Raw genomic sequence first — 20,567 nt, forward strand, 5'->3', positions numbered from 1 at the left:
GTTCTTTTTCATTAAAAATCAGCTTCATCTGGGGAGGCCTTTTTGTGAATGCCCTTGCTTTGCAAAAATAAATTCTTCATTGTGGTCGAAAATGTAATTAGGGTTTGAAAAGAAACATTCACATAGCTGATGAGGTGGTAGGTCTCAGGTTCTGTCTCATGTGTGATAAACCAAACCAGCCAGTATTTCAAGAAGCCTAGGGCTATTGGTAGGTTAACACTGTGAAGATCTTCAGTGAATTCAGCTTTCAACATAAAGAGCCACCGCAGGGTGTTTCATTTACAGAACTTTTTAAAACCAGAAAACATTTTCAGAGCTTTGCTAATTCATTGTATTTTTGAAGTTTAAAAACTTTTAATGTGAGAGTTAATCCAGTTCAGCAAGGTGATTCTGGAAATACCAAAGGTGAATAATAGCCAAGACGCTTAGGAAAAATAATAGGAGTATTTGCTCTAGCAGCTGTCAAGGCCTAACTAATATATAAGCTAAAGTTAAGTTAACCCCGACAGGACTAGGGATATAAACACAGATTAATACATTAACACAGAATAACAGGCATTTGAAGACTCTTCAGAGACAGCGTTGGAGATCAGTGTGGGAGAGTGACTTTTTCATGAAGGTGTGAAACAGCCATTGGAATAAAAAATACAGAAAAACACCCATGACCCAACAAAATATCAAGATTTTAAATAAAGGCAGTATTACTGATTGATTGTTTCTTTCGCCTCAAGCGTCAGTAAGGCTTGGTGGGCCACAATGTTGACAGTCTATCCTGGACGCCCATGTGTCCAACAATCTCTGTTCACACAAGAGACACTGGAGTGAAAAACTACAGCTTCGGTGATGTGGGTATCAGTATAGTATGCATATATTTCACATAATACTGAACAAAAGTCACAGATGCATGCTTTAGAACTCCACTGATCTTCATTGATTCAAAAAAGGGACAAGCTATTTTAAGGAAAATGTCCACGGATGGAGCGAGGAGATGATTAGCTGACTAGAAATCGGAATAATGGTTACCTGGAGAGGGAGGTGCACAGGACGCTGGCAAGGGTGCCTAACCTTTCCAGTAAATGGTGGTGAAGAAAGTGAGGTCAAGTTTTCAATACCAGAAATAGTGGTGGGGAGGAAAAGGCCTAAATGAAATGCTGCCCACTTGCATTTTTGGGTACAGGAGGTGAAAATGACAAAGTGAACATGGCCGTTGAGAATAGGAGGGCTTTCCAGTGTTAAGTTTTCTTTCTTCAGTTGTGCTGTAGTTAATGATTCAGCCTTGAGAGTTAAGACATTTGATCCCATTGCAGCAACCACCATTGAATCTAAGAAGGAAGCTTTTCTATGTTGGGGCAGATCTTACAGACATGAAGCTTTGAAATCTGATGATCTGAATCCTTAATAATGAAAGCTCTTAAGATAAATACACTCTAACTCTTGGTTGCTATAATAAAAAGATGTGAATTGTGCTGTTTTGTTTATAAAGCAAAGAATGCTAAATTGATCTGCAGTTCTATTAAGTGAGAACCTGCCTTTCCTTGCCATGAGCAGATCACCCACCGAAGTGAAATTATGGTATCATGGCCTCCTATGTGGAATTTTGTATAGTATCCATTCCACCACTTCAGACTCCAGTAAACGTAGAAGGAAGTGACAAGTTTCAGAGTTCAGGTTGTGGGGGAAGGTCATAACAGGTATAGGGGTATGCAGGAAGGCAAAGGAGAAACTCCACCCATATATATTTCCAAGGTAGGTTTGGGCATGAATAGGGAAAGGTCTGTGTGTCCATAAACGTCATTTCCATGTTAGGTACGACTGAGAGCCACTCTGTGACAAAGCAGTTCTATTCAGAATTATTTGAGGTATACTCCCAAGTATGTACAAGGAATTCATTGCAGCACTATCAGAGATAGCAACCCAAATAGCTATCAAAAGGGAACCTAACTAGTTAAGCAAATGTTGATGCATCTATTTGGTGGACCACTCTGCAGTCAAAAGGGGGGAAAAACGGCACATAAAGCTGTGTTTTGGTATAAAACGGTCTTCGAAATACATTATTAGGAGAAAAAGCAAGGAGCAGAGTTGACAGCTGCTCACATACAGGTAAAAAGGGGTGGGTGCAGAATCTGTGAAGACATGCATAGACCATCCCTGGATGCACACAAAGACCCTGGTGGCAATGGGCACCTTGGAGGAGGAGATAGGGAGAGGACTAACAGCGTGTGAGGGAGAGACTCTGCTGTTTATCTTTTGGGTGTTTTCACCAGGCTTCATTGGTGCCAGGCTTCTGGATTGGATATTACCATTCAAATGTAATCATTAAAACCCTTAATGCATTTGTCCACTGCCTCAACATCAAGCCTCTGATGGGACAGGCCAGAGGCTGGACTTTAAGGGCCAGTTTAAAGCTCCTCATTCTAGGCCCAGCTTCTTGCTCCCACACACCACTTCTCAACCGCACTGAAGCCTGAGGCCAAGGCTGCCTAGCTTTGCCTAGTCTCCCCCAGCCCCACTCCAGACAGCTCTCCCAGGAGGCCAAGCCTCTTGTAGCTTTCTTGTAGCCATACCACTTGCTACCGTAGCCCCTGTATGTATACGATTATATTCTACATTGCATTTTTCTGTTGCCGGGGAAAGAAAAAGGGCATCTTGCTTCAGATGGAGACAGGAGAGACCTGGTGAGCGAGATTCCTCTCACATCACCTTGTACAAGAGCCTTAGCCACCAGAGCCCCCATTTTCTCAACTATAGCACAGGGATGATGGCTGCCCTGTGTTCACAGAACCGACCTGAGAACCTCATTAGCTAATAGGAGAAACTTGAAAAGATAAACTGCAAAGAACCACAAGAGTAAATTGTTGCTGCATTCCACTGACTCAAGTGCCACGAGTGATTATCAGCACCTTTCAGGGCACCTGTGACCACAGTTGCCCCAAATGGTGCTTCACAGAGGGACAGCTTAATGGGGATGCACACTCGGCTGTAAGTTAAGGCAAGGTCTTGGAACTTTGGGCTTGCTGTTAGTGGAGGGAGAGGAATAGTCCTGTGTGCAGCCACTCACCTGAGCCTCCTCTGTGCCCTATTGCTTGTCACCTTTGCCTCTCACCTCTGTGACTTCAGTGACACCATTTATCCCTGAAGACAGCCAGTGGATTGTAGCTAATTAGCAAATAGCTGACGCTTGGGGATGGAGGGAAGGAGAGGGCTAGGAGGGGTGGGCCCCTTGCCACTGCCAGAATCCTAAGAGCTGAGGGGCCAGCTCTGCTCTCAGAGTGGAGCCACTTAGGCATGCCAAATACTAAGGTACAGGCCTGGGGAGGGCAGGGAAGGGTTACTACTACAAGCTGCCCTCTGCCCAACCAGGCTGCTCATATCCCCTACCTCTGAGCTCAAAGGGACCTAGGCTGCTGCTTTCCATAGGCACCTTTCTTCCAGGACACAGCCTCACCAGGGTACAAGGCTTGGCATGGACTAACTTTAGTGACCCGGCACGTTTGGCAGGGCAGTGAGCTCTGCTTGGGACCATCATCTCCTTGTCCTTGCTGATCCAGATAAGCTTTTCCCCAGATAGGCAACACTGGGGCCCAGGGCCAGGAGTGGTCCACTGAACTAAATGGCTCTGGAATAGTAAGAGTTTCCTCTTCTCTGTTAAACAGCAAAGGCTCCTCCTTGCTCAAGTGAAAAGAGAAAAGGAAGAAGAATCTTCCATTGCTCCGAAATACCTTGACAGGACTCCAGACCCAGAACCCCACGGGCGTTCCCCCACCTAAGAACTAAAGGGAGATGGCAAAGAAAACAAACCTGAGCCTGTTGCTGTATCCAGCAGGCAAAGCCACTGGAGCCGAGAACCAAGCCTCTGGCTGCTCCATCAAGTACTCCCCACTCACTCCCAGAAATGCAGGCAAAACCAACCAGGCCAGGGCCACATGGGCACACACAGCTGGAGATGAGCACACCGCCCAGGAGGACTTAAATCGTGAAGCCTCCCCACCATGGGCAATAAGTAGGCTATGCGAGGTCCAATGAAGCTGTCTGTTCCTGGGTCATGCTCTTGGAGGGCACACTCTCATATCCCAATTAGTCACAGCCCAAGCTTTGTGCACCCCATTAGGGGATGAACACAGGGTATAGAGTCAGAGTCCTGGGTTCAGCCAAGCTGTGGGGCCTTGGGCAAGTGAAAACGGCTCCTCTGAGTCTGTCTTCTCATCAATGAAATGGAACTAAGGCGGCTTGCTTTGCAGGTTGTGGTGGGGATTACATAAGGTAATTGACATTCCCTTTGGTGCAGTTGTGCAGAGAACTGTTTTCATTGTAAAGCAATGAAACCATATCTGAACTATAACACAGGGATGATGTCTGCCCTGTGTTCACAGAACTGACCTGAGAACCTCATTAAGTAATGAGGTGCTGATGAGGATGCTTCTGGCTGGGCTGCAATGAAATGCTTTACAATGAAAACAACAGTTCTGTGCACAACTGCATCAAAGGTAATGTCAAATGGAAACTGTCAAACTACCCAGATTACTGTGTCAGAGGGGCTGTTGATGACAGCATGACCGGCTTCCTGAGATGCAGTAGATGGGGCCAACTGTGGGCCAACGTGGCCACTGCCTGGGACAGAATCCATCTGGGCAGTGTTAGAAGGCAAATCCCCTAAGCAGCAGCACCAGAGCACTGGAGCTGGGAAAAGGGTTGGCAGCCACTGATTCAGTGTAGCCTTTTCATTTTGCAGATGAGGAAAATGAGGCCCCAGAAAGGCCAAGGCATTACCTCAACTTACCCATCTGGTCAGAGCTGCCCAGGGCCCACCCCTACCTACCCAGTCCAGATTCAGGAGTAAGCCTGCCCAGTACAGCAGTCCCAACGTACTTCCACAGTATCCACCAAATATTGCCATGGGCTTGACTGACTCTTACATAGGAGGTTCTAAGGCATATGTGAGAGGGAACATGAGGCAGATATGGGATCAAGTGGCAGAAGTTGGGGGAAATGATTCTACCCTGATGCCATCATCCCATCTAGATGGGAAAAACTTCAAGGAAGCCAGTGTTCTTGAGCATTTTGCATTCCTTTAGGCAAACTTTTCACTATCTGTGCTGGTCAGTGAGTCTTACCTAGCCCTCCCCAGGATTCTTGGAATCAGTTTGCTCCTGAAATGAACAAAAGCCAGGCATGTAAAAGGGGGGAAGACAAGAGGCTCAGAGATTAGCTTCCAAAGGCTTACTCTGGAGCTGTGGCTGGGAGAGCATTCCTGCCTTGGTCCGCCCTTCCGCTCTTCTCTGAGGAGAGGAGAGATGCTCACAGATGCTGGCAGGCTGAGGACGTGCTTCGCATCCACTGCTTTACTACCACAGGCAGTGCTAACCTTAGCCCACCTGGCCCACACAGAGAGGGAAAGGACATTTCTGAGAACAGCTAACAAACCTGGGCTTCCCAGATGCATTCCACAGGAACCGAGGAAGTCCATTCTGAGTTAGTTTTCTAGGCCCTGGGGTTAGTGAGCACTTGGGCCACCAGGTTCTGGGTTCAGCTGACTTTATTAGGTCCAAATACAGCTGTGAGGGGATGTGGCAAAGGTGTCTAGGAGCTGACCTCGCTTGTGCATCCGAGGGCTGGGGTCACAGGGTGGGCTTGTGCGAAGCACTTTCTTGCCTAGTGTCCAACAGCTTGGAGGATTTCCAGGGCCAAGGGAGCCACCACGCTGTCAGCAAATGAACTGTAAGAAAAACCAAAGTAGGTACACTTAATAGGCATCTTTAAGGTAAAATGCCCACCCCCCTTCAAAGGGGCCAGTCTCTTTTGTACCCGAGTATCTGATGGACCAGCTGCAGCATCCTCTTGGAAAGCAGAAGCAGGAAAGCCTGGCCCACAGTCCTGGTGGGGTTCAGAATTGGCCATGCCCGCACCCCTGAGCTATTTCTGAGCTCCCAGCCCCAGCCACCAGTCACTATCTGAGCCACCACTGCCAGAAACACTGCCACTGAGCTGTAGGCAGCCAGACTCTACCAGGCCTGGGGCCCTCAGTGGGCCTGCCCGGCTCCTGCCTGGAGCTGACTCATGTGTCCCAGACCCACTCCACACACTGACCCTCCCTGCTCCGTTGCCCTTTCCAGCCATTCAGCTTTCTTACTCTTAGAGGTGTGAATGTGCAATTAAGAGCTTAAAATGGGAACTTTGTTACTGGAGCAAATTGTTTGAGACACATTTAAACCTATGTTTAACAACTGTTAGCAAAGAAAAGACTGAAACCAGTGACCCTTGAAGTGTAAAATTAGCTCGTGGCACACTCTTGACTGCACATAAATAGAGCTGGTACCAAATAAATGGGTGGGGGCGCTGCATAAAAGATGCGGGTGGCAGTGGGATGGGGCTGTGACCAGGAGACCGTGCCATGCATTCCTGCTCTGCGCATCAAAGCCCCTGTGTGACAGAAGGAATGTGTTTGAACTTGGCCCGCCCCTGGCTGAGTCTAGGCCAGACTAGTGGGGCCATGCTGCCCACCCGCACGCAGCAGGCCCAGTGAGGCTGGAAAGGACAGGAACTACTGGCAGAGCAGCATCGGAACTGAGAATGCCATCCACTCATTCTTGGTTGACAAGAAAACCCTTTCTGGTTAGGCCATCTGAACAAAGTCCAAACGAGAACTTTCCAGGAGCAACTTCCCTGCCCAACACAAGATCTGTCTGGTGTAGACGTTTTAGATGCTGGAGTACTGGGTGTGGGTACGGGACAGACCACCAGCCTCATGGACCACTGAACCTTGTTTTGACACATTTGGTCCACATTTGGGTCCAGCATGAGGATGTGCTATTTTTGGCTAAAAGGCAGTTGTAGGTCCCTACTATGAGGAGTCCCATAGCGCAGGTGCCTAGAGCAAAGGAGCTCTCCAGAGCTGTCTGTCAAACTCCACTCCTCTGTGGCTTTCTCTGTGCCCTCAGCATAAATCTGTGTAGCTGGCTTCATAATGGCATTTTGCACAAGGTCAGGATCCGATGACATGTGCTCCTCAAAACGGTCTTACATGAGGCTTATAGGTCAGTCCAGGGAGTCACTGTTCACACCTTACATGGCAGGGGCTCAGCAAGGTGTGAAGGGGCTTCTTGCAGCAAAGTCAGTCTCTCCTGCCCCTCACCTTACAGAAAACCATGAATAAGAACTTACTTCTATGGTTTATGCTGAAGACAAAAGGCGTAGGGTTAGGCTAAAAAGGATGGTATCCTCCCCTCTCACCTATCCAGGATTAAATGCACAAGGCTGATTGGAATTGAGCCTTCTCTGCAAATTCACCTTCTTAGCAATGCTTTAGCCACTTATTTTTCTTCAGATTAATAACAAACCCAAAGCACACCAGGAAGCAGACTTCATAGAAACATGTAGTTCTAAAAACAGAATCTACCAGGAAATGGCAGACAGCATTCCAGGTCCAGTGAAGGTCAAGCACCCCATAGGAGGCGGGTCCTTCTCCCTAGGGTGGGGAAATGCTCCACTGAGCATCAGCGTCTCTGTGGGGCTGGCTGGGATGCTGGCTCCTTCTGCTTTTACAGCATGTAACATGCTCCTGGGTGATAGGCCTATCCCCTGTCTGTGGAACTTACTTCTAGGATATTCTAGACACACCGACTGTACAGCCAAGGACTGGGAGGCTGGCCTAACCCCATGCTGTCAGCTTCTGGGTGTCAAATACGCAGTTGTATGTGGTCCCTCGGAACTTCTGGCTGAGGAAGGTAGCCTGGTGCGGCAGAGCAGGCTAAGCTGTCACGTTTGCCCCAGCCCTGCCTGGGCCTTGAGTCCTCTACAAGGTGGTGATGAGGATGCCTCTGCCTGAGCTACTGATGGGGGCACGTGTGCACAGGCCAGGGGCTGCCTTTATCATGAGGTTCCTTATATCTCCCACTTGGTCATCCACTCAACCTCCTTAGGTGCCTCAAGGTGGGAATATTGTTTCCCCTGGCATGAGTAAGACTTTCTCTCCCCCTGTGGATTCCTGTGCCCCCACCTTCCCCACCATAACTGGGGATTCCCGGTGGGTGGAGTGGTAGAGCTTCCCTTCCCATAGTGGGAAGGATCTCAGTGGACAGTGATGGGCTGGAAGGTGGTGGTCCCTGGTGTGGAGGGAGATGGGTGGGGGTAGTGAAGAAAGGAATGGCTGAGAGTGTGTGCTGATCCGGAGCAGACTCTGCTGATCCTCCCGGCCCCGCTTACCCACTCCTGGGGGCCAGCTGCTCCAGAGCCCGCAGGAGGCTGCCCGCATTCTTGAGGCTCTCCAAGTGCTTCTCATTGGAGGTGATCTGCAAGGGCAGGAGGGAGAAGACAGTGGTCAGCTGACCCATCCTGATTCATGCCCTGTTAGATGGGCACCCTGAGTATCAGGCCTGCATGGTGCTGTGGCTGCCTAAGGCACTGGGGAGGGTGTCCCCTGGGCTTGTCTGCAACCCCCATGCCTAACCTCCCCCACAGAGTACTGCTGACCAAGGGGAAAGAGGCAGGACACTGGTGGTCCTTGGGGAAGGGACAAGGCAGTCCGCTGGGGCAGGAGACGGCCAGCTCAGGGCAGGATGCCTCCTGCAGCTCTCTCAGGAGGGTTTGTGTCTGGGAACCTGAACTTTCCAATTAAAGCAAAACTACGTTTTCTGTGCTGGGACTCAGAGGGCCTGGCTAGCAACTGGAAATCTGTTTCTGGGGCTCTGAGCCCAGCATGATCTCTTTCATATGGACAGAAGGATGCCAAGAAGGTGCCTGGGGACCTGGCAGAGAGGCATTAATAACCCCAGGAAGTGTGCCCATGCTAATCGCCACAGTCCTGTGAGAAAAACACTTGGGCATGCCTGACTCTGTAGCACCTATTTGCAGAATCATAAACTCTCAGGGCTAGAATAGGCTCAGGTAGGGATTTATCCAGCTATGGCACCCAGAGACCTTACAATTCAGTCCCTCTAACAAAATGAGTCTATGTCCTGAAAGGCAGAGAAGAGAAGGCTTTGATTCTACTATTAGACTTGCTTCTCTTAATTTACCATCGCCTCCTATTGTTATCTTTGTTAGTTTAAAATTTCTTGTAATAAACACTTGTATGGCACTTTACATTTCAGAAGGCTGTTTCCTATATGTTTTCTCATTTAATCTTCTCAATGGCCTACCTTACAAAGTAAGTATATATCATGTTTTATTTATAAGGTAACCAAGGCTTAGTGAAATTAAGGGGCTGCTACAGGAGTACACATGAAGCCAGATTCCCCATCATGAGGTTGGAACCAGGATGGCTTCAGCTGACTTTGATCACAGCAACCAAGGCTGGATTATTGTCTCCTTAGTTAAGAGGCTCAACATTTTTTAACCAATCACTCATGATAGGTCACAGGGGTAACTCAACATTAACATGAACTCTGAATTATATACGAATGCATTTGCACCTCCACTGAGATCCTCTCCCACTTCCTGAGTATGCCAGAGAACAGCTGGCAGTTCAACTGCATCAGGTGTGATTCCTGCAAAGATTTGCAACTCGGAAGAGCTGCATGTCAATTTGTTCTGAAACTGCATCCAACTTGATGTGTTCAAAAGACTATTGCTTAAAAATGTCAGCTGTAGTTCAATTATGTCTGAAGTATGCATAAACTTACACTGAAGGTACACTCAACATCGGGGTCTTCAGTGAGGATTCCCACCTCATTTTTCTCAGAACTGCATCAAACAGGTCAGCTGACTACATCCAGACTCACTGCCCCTGAGCAGCCCTGCCATGAGATGGTGTGCAGAGGCTGTGCTCCCAGGAAATCACCCACAAGTTGCAAATAAATCAGAAGATGACTTTCATCCACAAGGCTGGTTAGAAGGTGCAAATAGAAATCTACAGTGACAGTTATGTGATCAAAGGAAGATACCAAAATAGTATCATGTGTAGCTGACATAAATGTAGACATAAACAAACCCAATTGAAAACTACGTGGTTTGGCCATTTACCTGATTCTTATTAATAACATCAGCTGTTGTTCTGTATATAAGGATGAGTTAATTCAAAAATAAAAATTTTAAATTATATCAATCAGAGATTCCAGTTCTGAGTAAGACAGAGAAAACACATGACACTCTTTCTCTCCCTTTGGATGCAAATCCACAGCGCAGCTATTTGAGAACACTGAAAAGCAAACAGCAACAGGTAAATAGGAGACAACACTGAATTCAAAGCACCACTGAACTGGCAGTGAGTTTACCACTTCTGTCTCAGCCTGGATGCAACAAACCCAAACCCCAAAAGCTCTAGGAGAAACCCAGTTTGAGAAGGGAAATCCCCAAAACCCTAGAGAGGAGATGAAACCCCCTCAAGATTGTTTTGCTCTTTTTTCTCCCTCCTCTTGTGTCCCAGGCCATTCTGTGATGGCAGCAGTGGTAGTGGGGACAGAGGTGGCAGCAACAGTAGTCAGCAAGAGGAGCCTGAAGCCAGAGCTCTATTCTTTCTCTGTTCTCCTAGTGTTTGGCCTGGATGTTGCATAATCATGGAACTAGGCAGTTTTAGGCCAGACAGAAAATGGGAAACCCAGGGAACCAGAAAGTACTGGGGAGAGAATGAATCAAGAAGAGCTTAGTAAAGTTACTCCATAAAACTGTTTATGAACTCCTGGCCTCACCCCCAACCTGTGTATGCATGGAACCGATCCCAATAGCATGCCACAGAATTGAAGAACTGAGGTAACAAATGTATCCCTGCTCACATCCCAGACTGACCCCTGGGGAAGGACACACCAGATAGATGCACATAGCACTGCAAAACCTGTGAAACTAATATGACACTGAAATTACAATTCCAACCCGCAGCCTGAACCTAATCAGCATGATTGCTTGCTAAAACAAAAATATCAATATTCTCTGTAGTATTTAACAAGACAGGGTCTTATAATGCAATATTTTAAATGACCAGGATACAATTCAAAATTACTTGGCAAAAGCAACCATAAAATCTCAGCTGACATGAAAAAAAACAATCAACAGAGGACAATAAATAAAATGACACATGTTGGAATTATCTGACAAAGACTTCAAAGTGCTATTATAAAAATGCTAAAAACAATCACTAACACTCTTGAAACAAGTATTACAATAGAATGTATCAGTAAAAAAGGAGAATATATCAAAGAAGAATCAAATGAGAATTTTCTAACTAAAAACAATAACCAAAAATTTAAAGTCCTCACTGGATGGACTCAATAGCAGAATGGAGACAATAAAAGGAATGAGTCAGTGAACTTGAAGATAGATCAATAGAAATTATCCAATCTCAGCAGCAGAGATCAAAAAAAAAAAAAAAAAAAAAAAAAAAAGATTGAGAACACAAATGAACAGCACCTCAGGGACCTATGAGACAATAACAAAAGGTTTGTGTCATTGGAGTTCCAGAATGAGAGGACAGAAAATAAATGAATGAAAAAGTATTTGAAGAAATCATAACTAAAACTATTCCAAAATGTGCTGAAAGAAATAAATCTACAGATTCAAGAAATAGTATATCCCAAACAAGATTAAACCCAAAGAAATCCATATCCAAACCCATCAAAATCAAACTTGCTGATGGATGTTGCAAGTGGGCAGAAAAAAAAAAATGATATATTACCTATAGGGTAAAAATAACTTGAATTATTGTGAATTTCTCATCTGAAGCTACTGAGGCCAGAAGATTTTAAGATGCTAAATGAAATGAACTACCAAACTAGAGTTACATACCTAGAAGATACAATTCAGAAATGAGATCATGGTTTCAAAATATTATTTAGGAATGAAGGTGAAATAAAGATATTCTCAGATGAATGAAAACTAATAGAAGCAGAGCGGCTACAAAAAATTTACTCTCTCATCAGAGAGAAAGCAAATAATACCAGAAGGAAACCTGGAACATCAGGAATGAAGGAAGAGCAACAAAAATGGTAAATACAACAGGATGTTATCTTTCTTTAAAAGCTGTTTAATAGTAGAAAACAAAGAATACATATAATATTGTATTGATGGGGTTTTCCATGTATGTAGATGTAACATATAAGACAGCTGGAACATAAGATGGGGGAGAGGAAAGGAACCTATATGGTAGTAAGGCTTTTATGTTCCATTTGAAGTGGTAAAATATTGTCATAAGTAGATTCTGAAAGGTTAAGTATTTTATAACTCCAAGAGCAACCACTTAAAAAAATTATACAAAGAGATGTAGTAAAAAAAAAAAAAAAAAACCACAATAGATAAAATTTAATATTTAAAATGTTCAAATAGCTTAAAAGAAAGCAGGAAAAGGAAAAGCGACGAAATAAAAACACTGGACCTAATCAGAAATCAAATAAAAAGGCAAACTAAATTGTAACATACCAAGAATTACATTAAATGTAAATGATCTCAAAGCAGCAAGTAAGAAATCTCCTGAATGATTTTTAGAAATGACCCAACCATATATTGTCTGTAAGAATGTTAATTCAAATATAATGAGATAGTGGTTTAAAGTAAGAGGATGAAAAAAGATATGTCATGCAGACATAAATTAAAAGAAAGCTAGAGTGGCTATAGTAATGTCAGGCAAAGTAGACTTCGGAGCAAAGAAAATTAGCAGGGATATATTTTGATTAAAGGGTTTTGTAACCAAGAAGACATAACAATAAATGTGTATACATCTAACAGTAGAAATTATACATACAGAAAGCAAAAACTGATACAACTGAAAAGGAAAACAGATAAATCCACAATCGTAGTTGGAGATTTCAAAATTCCTCTCATGGTAAGAAATAGGATGAGCAGACAAAAATCAGCAAGGATGTAGAAGAACGGAGGAACCCATCAACCACATGGATCCTATTGACATTTGTAGATCACTGACCCCATCAGCAACAGTATTCACATATATTGCAAGAATCCAGGAATATTTACCAATGTATACAGTATTCTGTGTCATAAAACATATCTTAACACATTAAAAAAATTGAAACCATATAAAATATATTCTCTGACCATATGGAACTAAACTAGCAATTAATAACCAAGGTAACAGGAATATTTCCAATTACTTGTCATTAAACAGCACTCTCCTAAATAATACAGGGGTTAGAGAGGACATTCCAAGAAAAATTAGAAAATAATCTTAGCTGAATGAAAATGACCTTGATACAACATGTCAACATCTGGAAGGGGGCTAAAGCAATGCTTAGAGTGAAATCTGTAGTATTAAATACTTATTTTAGGAAAGAAGAAATGTCCCAAATCAATAATTTAAGCGTCTACATCAAGAAACTAGGAAAAAAGGGCTGGGCACGGTGGCTCATGCCTGTAATCCCAGCAATTTGGGATGCTGAGGAGGGCAGGTAACTTGAGGTCAAGAGATAGAGATCAGCCTGGCCAACATGGTGAAACCCTGTCTCTACTAAAAATACAAAAATTAGCCAGGCATGGTGGAGGGTGCTTGTAATCCCAGCTACTCAGGAGGCTGAGGCAGGAGAATTGCTTGAACCCAGGAGGTGGAGGTTACAGTGAGCTGAGATCTGGCCACTGCTCTCCAGCCTGGGCGACAGAGCGAGACTCCGTCTCAAAAAAAAGAAGAAACTAGGAAAAAAGGAAGAAAACAAACCCAAACTGAGAAGAAAACAAGAGCAAAAATCAAGAGGAATGTGGTAAATGTATGACCTAAAATGTCAATACTTACATTAAATGTAGATTTATTAAACGCTCCAAGTAAAAGATTTCAAGCTGTATATAAACAAAATAAAATATATCTCATATATAGAATTATACACATCTATAATACATAAATTATAGCTACACACGCACACACATATTTATATATAGTACTTATAAGAAATATATTTTAAAATAAGGGCACCAAGGCCGGGCATGGTGGCTCATGCCTGTAATCCCAGCACTTTGGGAGGTCAAGGCAGGTGGATCACTTGAGGTCAGGAGTTCGAGACCAGCCTTGCTAATGTGGTGAAACCCTGTTTCTACTAAAAATAAAAAAAATTAGCTGGGTATGGTGGCACAAGCCTGTAATCTCAGCTACTTGGGAGGCTGAGGCAGGAGAATCACTTGAACCCGGGAGGTGGAGGTTGCAGTGAGCTGAGATCACACCATTGCACTCCAGCTTGGGCAACAAGAGTGAAACTCCATTTCAAAAAACATGAAAAAAAAAAAAAGAAAAAAAAAAGGGCACTAAACAGTTGAAGGTTAAAGGATGGAAAAAGATATGACATGCTAACAGTAACCCAAGAAAGTTGGCACAGCTAATACCAGATAAAGTAGACTTTAAGGCTGTAATCATAACTAGAGGTAAGGAGGGACATTTCATATTTATGAGAAAATAATTGGCCAGGAAGATATAGCAATTCTAAATTTGTATGCTCCTAATCACAGCCTCAAAATACATAAAACAAACAAAAATGACAGAATCAAAGTGAGAATTAGATAAATCCACAATCATGGTGACACACTTTTCAATCTCTTGCAGCAATGTGCATACAGAAACCAGAGGGGACACAGAGGTTCTATACAACAAGAGTAACAGAATTGACCTAATTGACATATATTTAAAAATCATCTAAAAACTGCAGAATATATATTCTTTTCAAGTGCACATGGAAAATTTCCAAAATATACCATCTGCTGGGTCTTAAGGCAAGTCCTGACAAATTTCAAAGTTATAAATCTGATAAAATGTATCAGGATCTGTATGATTAAAAACTGTAAAATGCTGATGAAAGAAAATAAATGGATACACTATATTCAAGGATTGGAAGGCTCACTATAATAAAAATGTCTTCCAAAATATAGGTTTAATGACATTCCTATCAAAATCTCAGCAGGAATCTTTGTAATATAGAATAGCTGAGTCTATTGCTTCTTGGCCTTTTGGCTAAGATCAAGTGAAGAATAACTGACTCTAAAATTTGCATGGAAAGGCAAAGGAGCCAGAATAGCTAAAATAATTTTGAAAAAGCAGAATAAAGTTTAGGCATCATACTACCCAACTTTAAGAGGCACTACACAATTCCAGCAACCATGACGGTGTGGTATGCGCAGCAGGTCAGACACACAGATAATGCAATAGACAAGAAAGCCCAGAAAAAGAACTATACAGATATTGTTAAAATTTTGACAAAGGTGCAAAGTTAATTCAAGGAGGGAAGAATAGTGTTTTGAACAAGCAGTGCTAGAACAAATGGATGCGCATATGCATAAACATCAATCTAGACACATATTTTACATCGTATATAAAATGCAATTTTAAATGGCTGATGGATCTAAATATAAAATGTAAAAACTGTGTAACTTCTAGAAGACAATATAGAAGAAATTCTGTGACTTTGGGTTTGGTGATGAGTTTTTAACATAAAAACATAATCCCTTAAAAAATTATAAATTGGACTTTGTCAATATTAAAAACTTGACTTTTTGAAAACATAAGAGAATGAAAAGACAAGCCAGACTTGGAGAAAATATTTGCAACTTACATATCTGATAAAGGACTTATATCAAGAATATAAAAGTGACTCTTTAAAAAAATTTTTTTTTTTGAGAAAGAGGGTCTCACTCTGTTGCCCAGGCTGGAGTGCAGTGGTGTGATCATGGCTTACTGTAACCTCATACTCCTGGGCTCAAGCAATCTTCTTGCCTTGGCCTCTCAGTTCTCACCTTGGCTGGGATTACAGATGTAGGCCACCATGACCAGTCAAAAAGAACTCTTCATATTCAATAATAAGAGAACGACCAGCCTAGTTTTTAAAATGGGTAGAAAATCTGAATAGACACATCAGCCAAGAAGATATATGGGTGGCAAATAAGAAAAGATAACTCAACATTGTCACTAGGGAAATGCATATTAAAACTGCAGTGCAATACCATCGCATACCTATTAGAATGGCTAAAATTCATAAAACTGACAATAACAATGTTGGTAGGGATGCAGAATAACAGCAATTCTCATTTCTTGCTGATGTGAATGCAAAATGGAACAGTGCTTTGGAAGACAATTTGGCAGTTCCTTATAAAACTAAACATACAGGCCAGGCACAGTGGCTAACATCTGTAATCCCAGCACTTAGGGAGGCTAAGGCAGGTGAATCACTTGAGCCCAGGAGTTCAAGACCAGCCCCAGCAACATAGTGAGACCTTGTCTCTGCAAATAAATAAATAAATAAATAAATAAATAAATAAATAAATAAATAGCTAGCTAGCTGGGTGTGGTGGTGCACACCTGTGGTCCCAGCTACTTGGGAGGCTGAAGTAGGAGTATTGCTTGAGCCTGGGAGGTCAAGGCTTCAGTGAGCCATGATCAAGCTGCTGCACTCCAGCCTGGGTGACAGGGTGAGATCATGTCTCAAAAAACAACAACAACAACAACAACAAAAAAAAAACATTAAACATAGTCCTACCATAGTCCTGGCCAAACAATTGCACTCTTGGATATTTACCCGAGTGAACTGAAAACTTCTGTCCACACAAAAACCTGTATTCAAAATCCTTCACTCTTTTATTCATAATCACTAAAATGTAGATGCAACCAAGCTGTCCTTCAACAGTGAAATGGAAAAATAAGGAAGCCGTGCATGCATCACTTGGAATGCAATCAGACTTACAGAGTCTGATTTGATTTTTAGAATGAGATATTAGTAAAAATAAGTCTGAGTAATTTTTGAAAAAATAAGAGTTTGAATTTACCTTGCTAAATTATCATATACCATGATACCAAACCATTTTCTATAGCTGGTAATGCCCATGATATGAGGATTTCAATGGGCTCTGAAATGAATGATCCTTGGGAGTGGACTGCTTCGGTCTCCCAGAGCTGAGTGTCCTCTTAGGCCACTGAAGGTTATAAATTAAGATGGGAACCAGCCCTCTTTCAGAAGCGTTAAGATTCCACCGTATCTGCTGGACTATGTGGCCTTTAACCTTCTATTTTCTCAGTACTTTTATTTTCCTCAAAAACCAAATTATGGGTCCACTCAAAAGTCATCCCACCTACTCCTCTTTTGAGCTACTTAGGCAGAGAATGTTCTGTACAAACTGAAACCCACAAAGAAATCTCCTCTCCATTTTGAAGGAAGGAGTAAAAGTGACCCTTCTCTACTGTGATGCTGAATTCATGACTAAGAGACTATTGGTGAACTTATCCTGGCTGTGATTACAGACGTCAAGAGACAGTACTGCAGCGACACTGAGAAAATAATGCAAGAGAACGCCAGCGAAGAGTGTAGGCACAACACTTTCTTCCCGAAGTTAACATTTTCATTACTGGCAGTCAGTTAGCCAAGACAGGCTAACTCAATTTTATTTTGCAATAATGTACTATAGCAGAGGTTCCTGGACCTGTGAGTCCATGAGTGGATTTCAGTATTTCAAAACATCAGATGGCAGGCATCCATTTCCTACAAACAAAGTCATGCCTGTCTCACATTTCTCTGCTTTACGATGAAAATATATCAGCCAAGCCTGCAGTGCCAGCCATTATCTCATGCTGCTAAGACATCTGCCTGGTAGCTAAATGGCTAAAATCAATCAAAATGGAAACATGAATTATACTAAATACATAAAGTTCACCTGGTAGACAGGTAATGCTCAAAACATGGGGTCTTTAAAGGAAAAATCATAAAATAATTGGGAATTTGAGCTTAGAATTAAGATAAACTTGGAAAGACAATTCCTCTACATCTGTTGATTATATATATGCATATATATAGATATATATACACACACACATATATAAAATCAGATAACACACTTGGGATAAATACATAATTTTCTGCAAACTCTGCTATGGTCACTTTAACATGGCACTGTGTCAATCCAGCATTCACCCAAACATTGAAAGGAGATGTTAGTGTCCTACAGAATCATCTTCAAATTCCCCACTAGGCTCATGAATTATAAGGTAGTGGTTTTATACACCACAGCCTGCAGTACAGAGTTTGGGTTGGCTCTTCTCTGGATTTCAGCTTTCCCAAATGCAAACTAGCACGTGGAGCCATCCTCTGCCCCCTGATAATGGCAGAACTCTGAAGTTGGCAGCCTCTTCAGTTTGCAGGAGAGGATGTGAGAACAGAGAAAACAATGGCTTGCCCAAGGCAAAGTGGCTACTGAGGGACAAATCCAAGCCTGGTGCCTATACTGCTCAACTAAGGCCTTCAAAAACATGCAAACCAGAACTTACTTCTATTTTCTATCACTGTGGCACATCAGGAATTTATGCTCACAAATATGACTCACAGCATCATCATCCTCCTCCTAAAGCTCATAAAATACCCCAGTGCGGCCTTCTGTGTTTGCAAATGTTTTTTGGTGTGGAGAGATGTGTGGCTGTAACTGAGTAAGGTATGGGCAGGCTGTGGTACTTTGTTTATGAGTGTGCAATAATATATGTCTATATCTGTAGTGATCTTGAATGTGTGTGGCAAAAGGAAGTCCAGTTAACTTTTGCTTTCTAATCATGAGTTCCTCTCAACAGGCCCAGGCAACACTGACAGACTAGAAAAAAAATATCAGGAGATGAAGCTGACACAGTGAGAGCAGCCCAGGTGCTTCTTGGTGCTTGTTATTACAGACACACACTTCACACAGGGGAGGATTATTTTAATTCTGTGGCCTTCAGATCTCATAAATACAAGTAAAAACAAGCAGGTAACTATGACAACTTTACTTCAGAGAGTCTAAATTTCAAAAATAAACCTATCCATCCAGCCCTTCATTTTGTTCTCTTAATGTATACTTTGTCTTCTCTTCAGCTGGGGTTTTCATGCTACTTCAAAGTCATTTCTCCCAACTGCACATGGAGACAGGCCATCCCCTTGCCACCTGACGCCAGGAAGGAATCTGGAGGAGAACCTCTCGTCGGCATGATGCAATCTGGCAGGCCCGTCTTCACTTTCTACCTGGTGTTGCAGTGTGCATTCTGGGTCCTTTCAGAAACATCCTGAGCTGCTGCCAGGGTCTCACCTTTCATATTCAGATTAAAGCAAGTCTATATTAACACATCCTGCTCTGCATCCAGACCCATATGCTCATCACATCTTTCATGGGATGCTGAGTGCATCTGAGACTGAATGGAGGAATTTTCATGCATGGCCTCCAGCTGCCTCACAGCATCTGTGCCTTCCCTGGAGTCCATTTAGAAACTCTATGTACCTCAGCAAAAGCAAGTGAGGCCCATTCTGTCCATGATTAGTAAGGAGGGGATGATCTGAAAGAGATCTAGAGGTGTCCCTAAGAATTCCCATCAGTAAATCTGCTGATCACCAAGGGTAAGGGGGTAACAGTTGGAGCTCAAGGAAAGAGGCAGGGTCTTACAAAAGAGGTAGGCCCAGTCACAAAGGCTTGCTCTCCTAGATTTGACCCAGGTCCTCATGAATGCAGGTTCTCTGGAGGGTGACAGAGCTATTGCACTAAATACCTGGAACAGTACTGGAGCATAAGCAGCACCATGTTTTTGTCCAGGAGGACCACTTTGTGAGGCAGTCTTTCACCCTCTGCATGAAGCACAGCTTTGCTTTAGCTCACTGGGAGGCCCCAAGCTTACTGAGGCCTGAGGAAGTGGTGGCATTTGCAATACAGTGATTCCTCAAGGTGAAGGAAGCCGGGAGAGGACAGGAAGAAAACAGCAGATGACCTCTTGTTCAAGGGCAGAGATAAGTCTCCACGTGGTGTACTCCAGACAAACGGGGTAGGAGAGGGGAGTGAGTGCACAAGGCATTAGTAGATGTGTGGGGGCAAAGTCAACAAAACCCAGATTTCAGGTAGAAACTGTTAGATTCACTTTTACCTATAGGATTAAATAAGTAAAAAGCCTTGCAGTAAAAATGGCTTGGGATTTGTGTCAAGAAAGGAAACTAACATTCCTGAGTACCTACTATATTCAGGAATAGAGTTAACTGCTTTCAAACATATTATTTTCTTTTTGGCAACTTGAAAAACAAGTATTAACTGTGTTCACTTTACAGATGAGGAAATGAAGGCTAGGAGGGCTCATGTGACTTGCCCAAGGTCAGCTAGCCAGGAAGCAGTGGCACTGAGATTTAACCCAGTCCCCACAACTTCAAGATCCACATTCTTCCCAAAAGACCATGGTATCTTCACATCTGCTACTAAGTACCTGGCACAGTTGTTGGCTGACTGGTTGATTAATAAAAGTAAGCAACTGACTAAGCCGTGTTTCTAGCTCTACTGCCTACGTGCTATGTGATCTTGTATAAATGGTTTGCACTCTGCACTGCTCTGCCGGCCACCTTTTGTAAACTGCATAGCACCCTTTGCTCCCCTAGTCATTGTTGTTCATCCTCATCATTTCCAGGCAAAGCAGGAACTGCAGAATCTCTCCCAGACGGAACTGGAAGTTGCTGCTCTTGACCAAAGGAGTCTGTGGATCCTATGTACTGTCCAGTAAGCTGTTCCTGATATGCAGAACACCATATTTTTGGCAACTTCTTTCAGGCTTGGCTACCAGAGGCTTTGCACATCTCTCCTGGCACTCTTAGATGGAGGTCTGCCTTTGCTGGTGATGAGAAGTGAATCAACAGTTTGCTGGGTAGCCACTGTGGGCCATTATCTCATGTTCTCTTCAT

The 20,567-nt window shown here is 43.2% G+C and overlaps 1 protein-coding gene across 8 annotated transcripts in view; it reads right to left on the bottom strand.

Annotated features, from left to right (window-relative positions):
* Positions 1-307: 307 nt before the first annotated feature.
* The window catches only part of ULK4 (unc-51 like kinase 4), a 703,273-nt gene continuing 683,013 nt past the window's right edge, over positions 308-20,567 (bottom strand). For all 8 annotated transcript variants that reach the window (XM_030935299.1, XM_030935309.1, XM_010374299.2 and 5 more), the window contains 2 exons: positions 8,200-8,285; positions 308-5,713 (listed from right to left, as the gene is read on the bottom strand). In XM_030935299.1, coding sequence (XP_030791159.1) covers positions 5,650-5,713; positions 8,200-8,285 — 150 coding nt within the window. In that variant the 3' untranslated portion in view covers positions 308-5,649. The remainder of the gene's footprint in view (positions 5,714-8,199; positions 8,286-20,567) is intronic.

Source organism: Rhinopithecus roxellana, chromosome 1 (assembly GCF_007565055.1).
Source record: "Rhinopithecus roxellana isolate Shanxi Qingling chromosome 1, ASM756505v1, whole genome shotgun sequence".
Taxonomy (NCBI): domain Eukaryota; kingdom Metazoa; phylum Chordata; class Mammalia; order Primates; family Cercopithecidae; genus Rhinopithecus; species Rhinopithecus roxellana.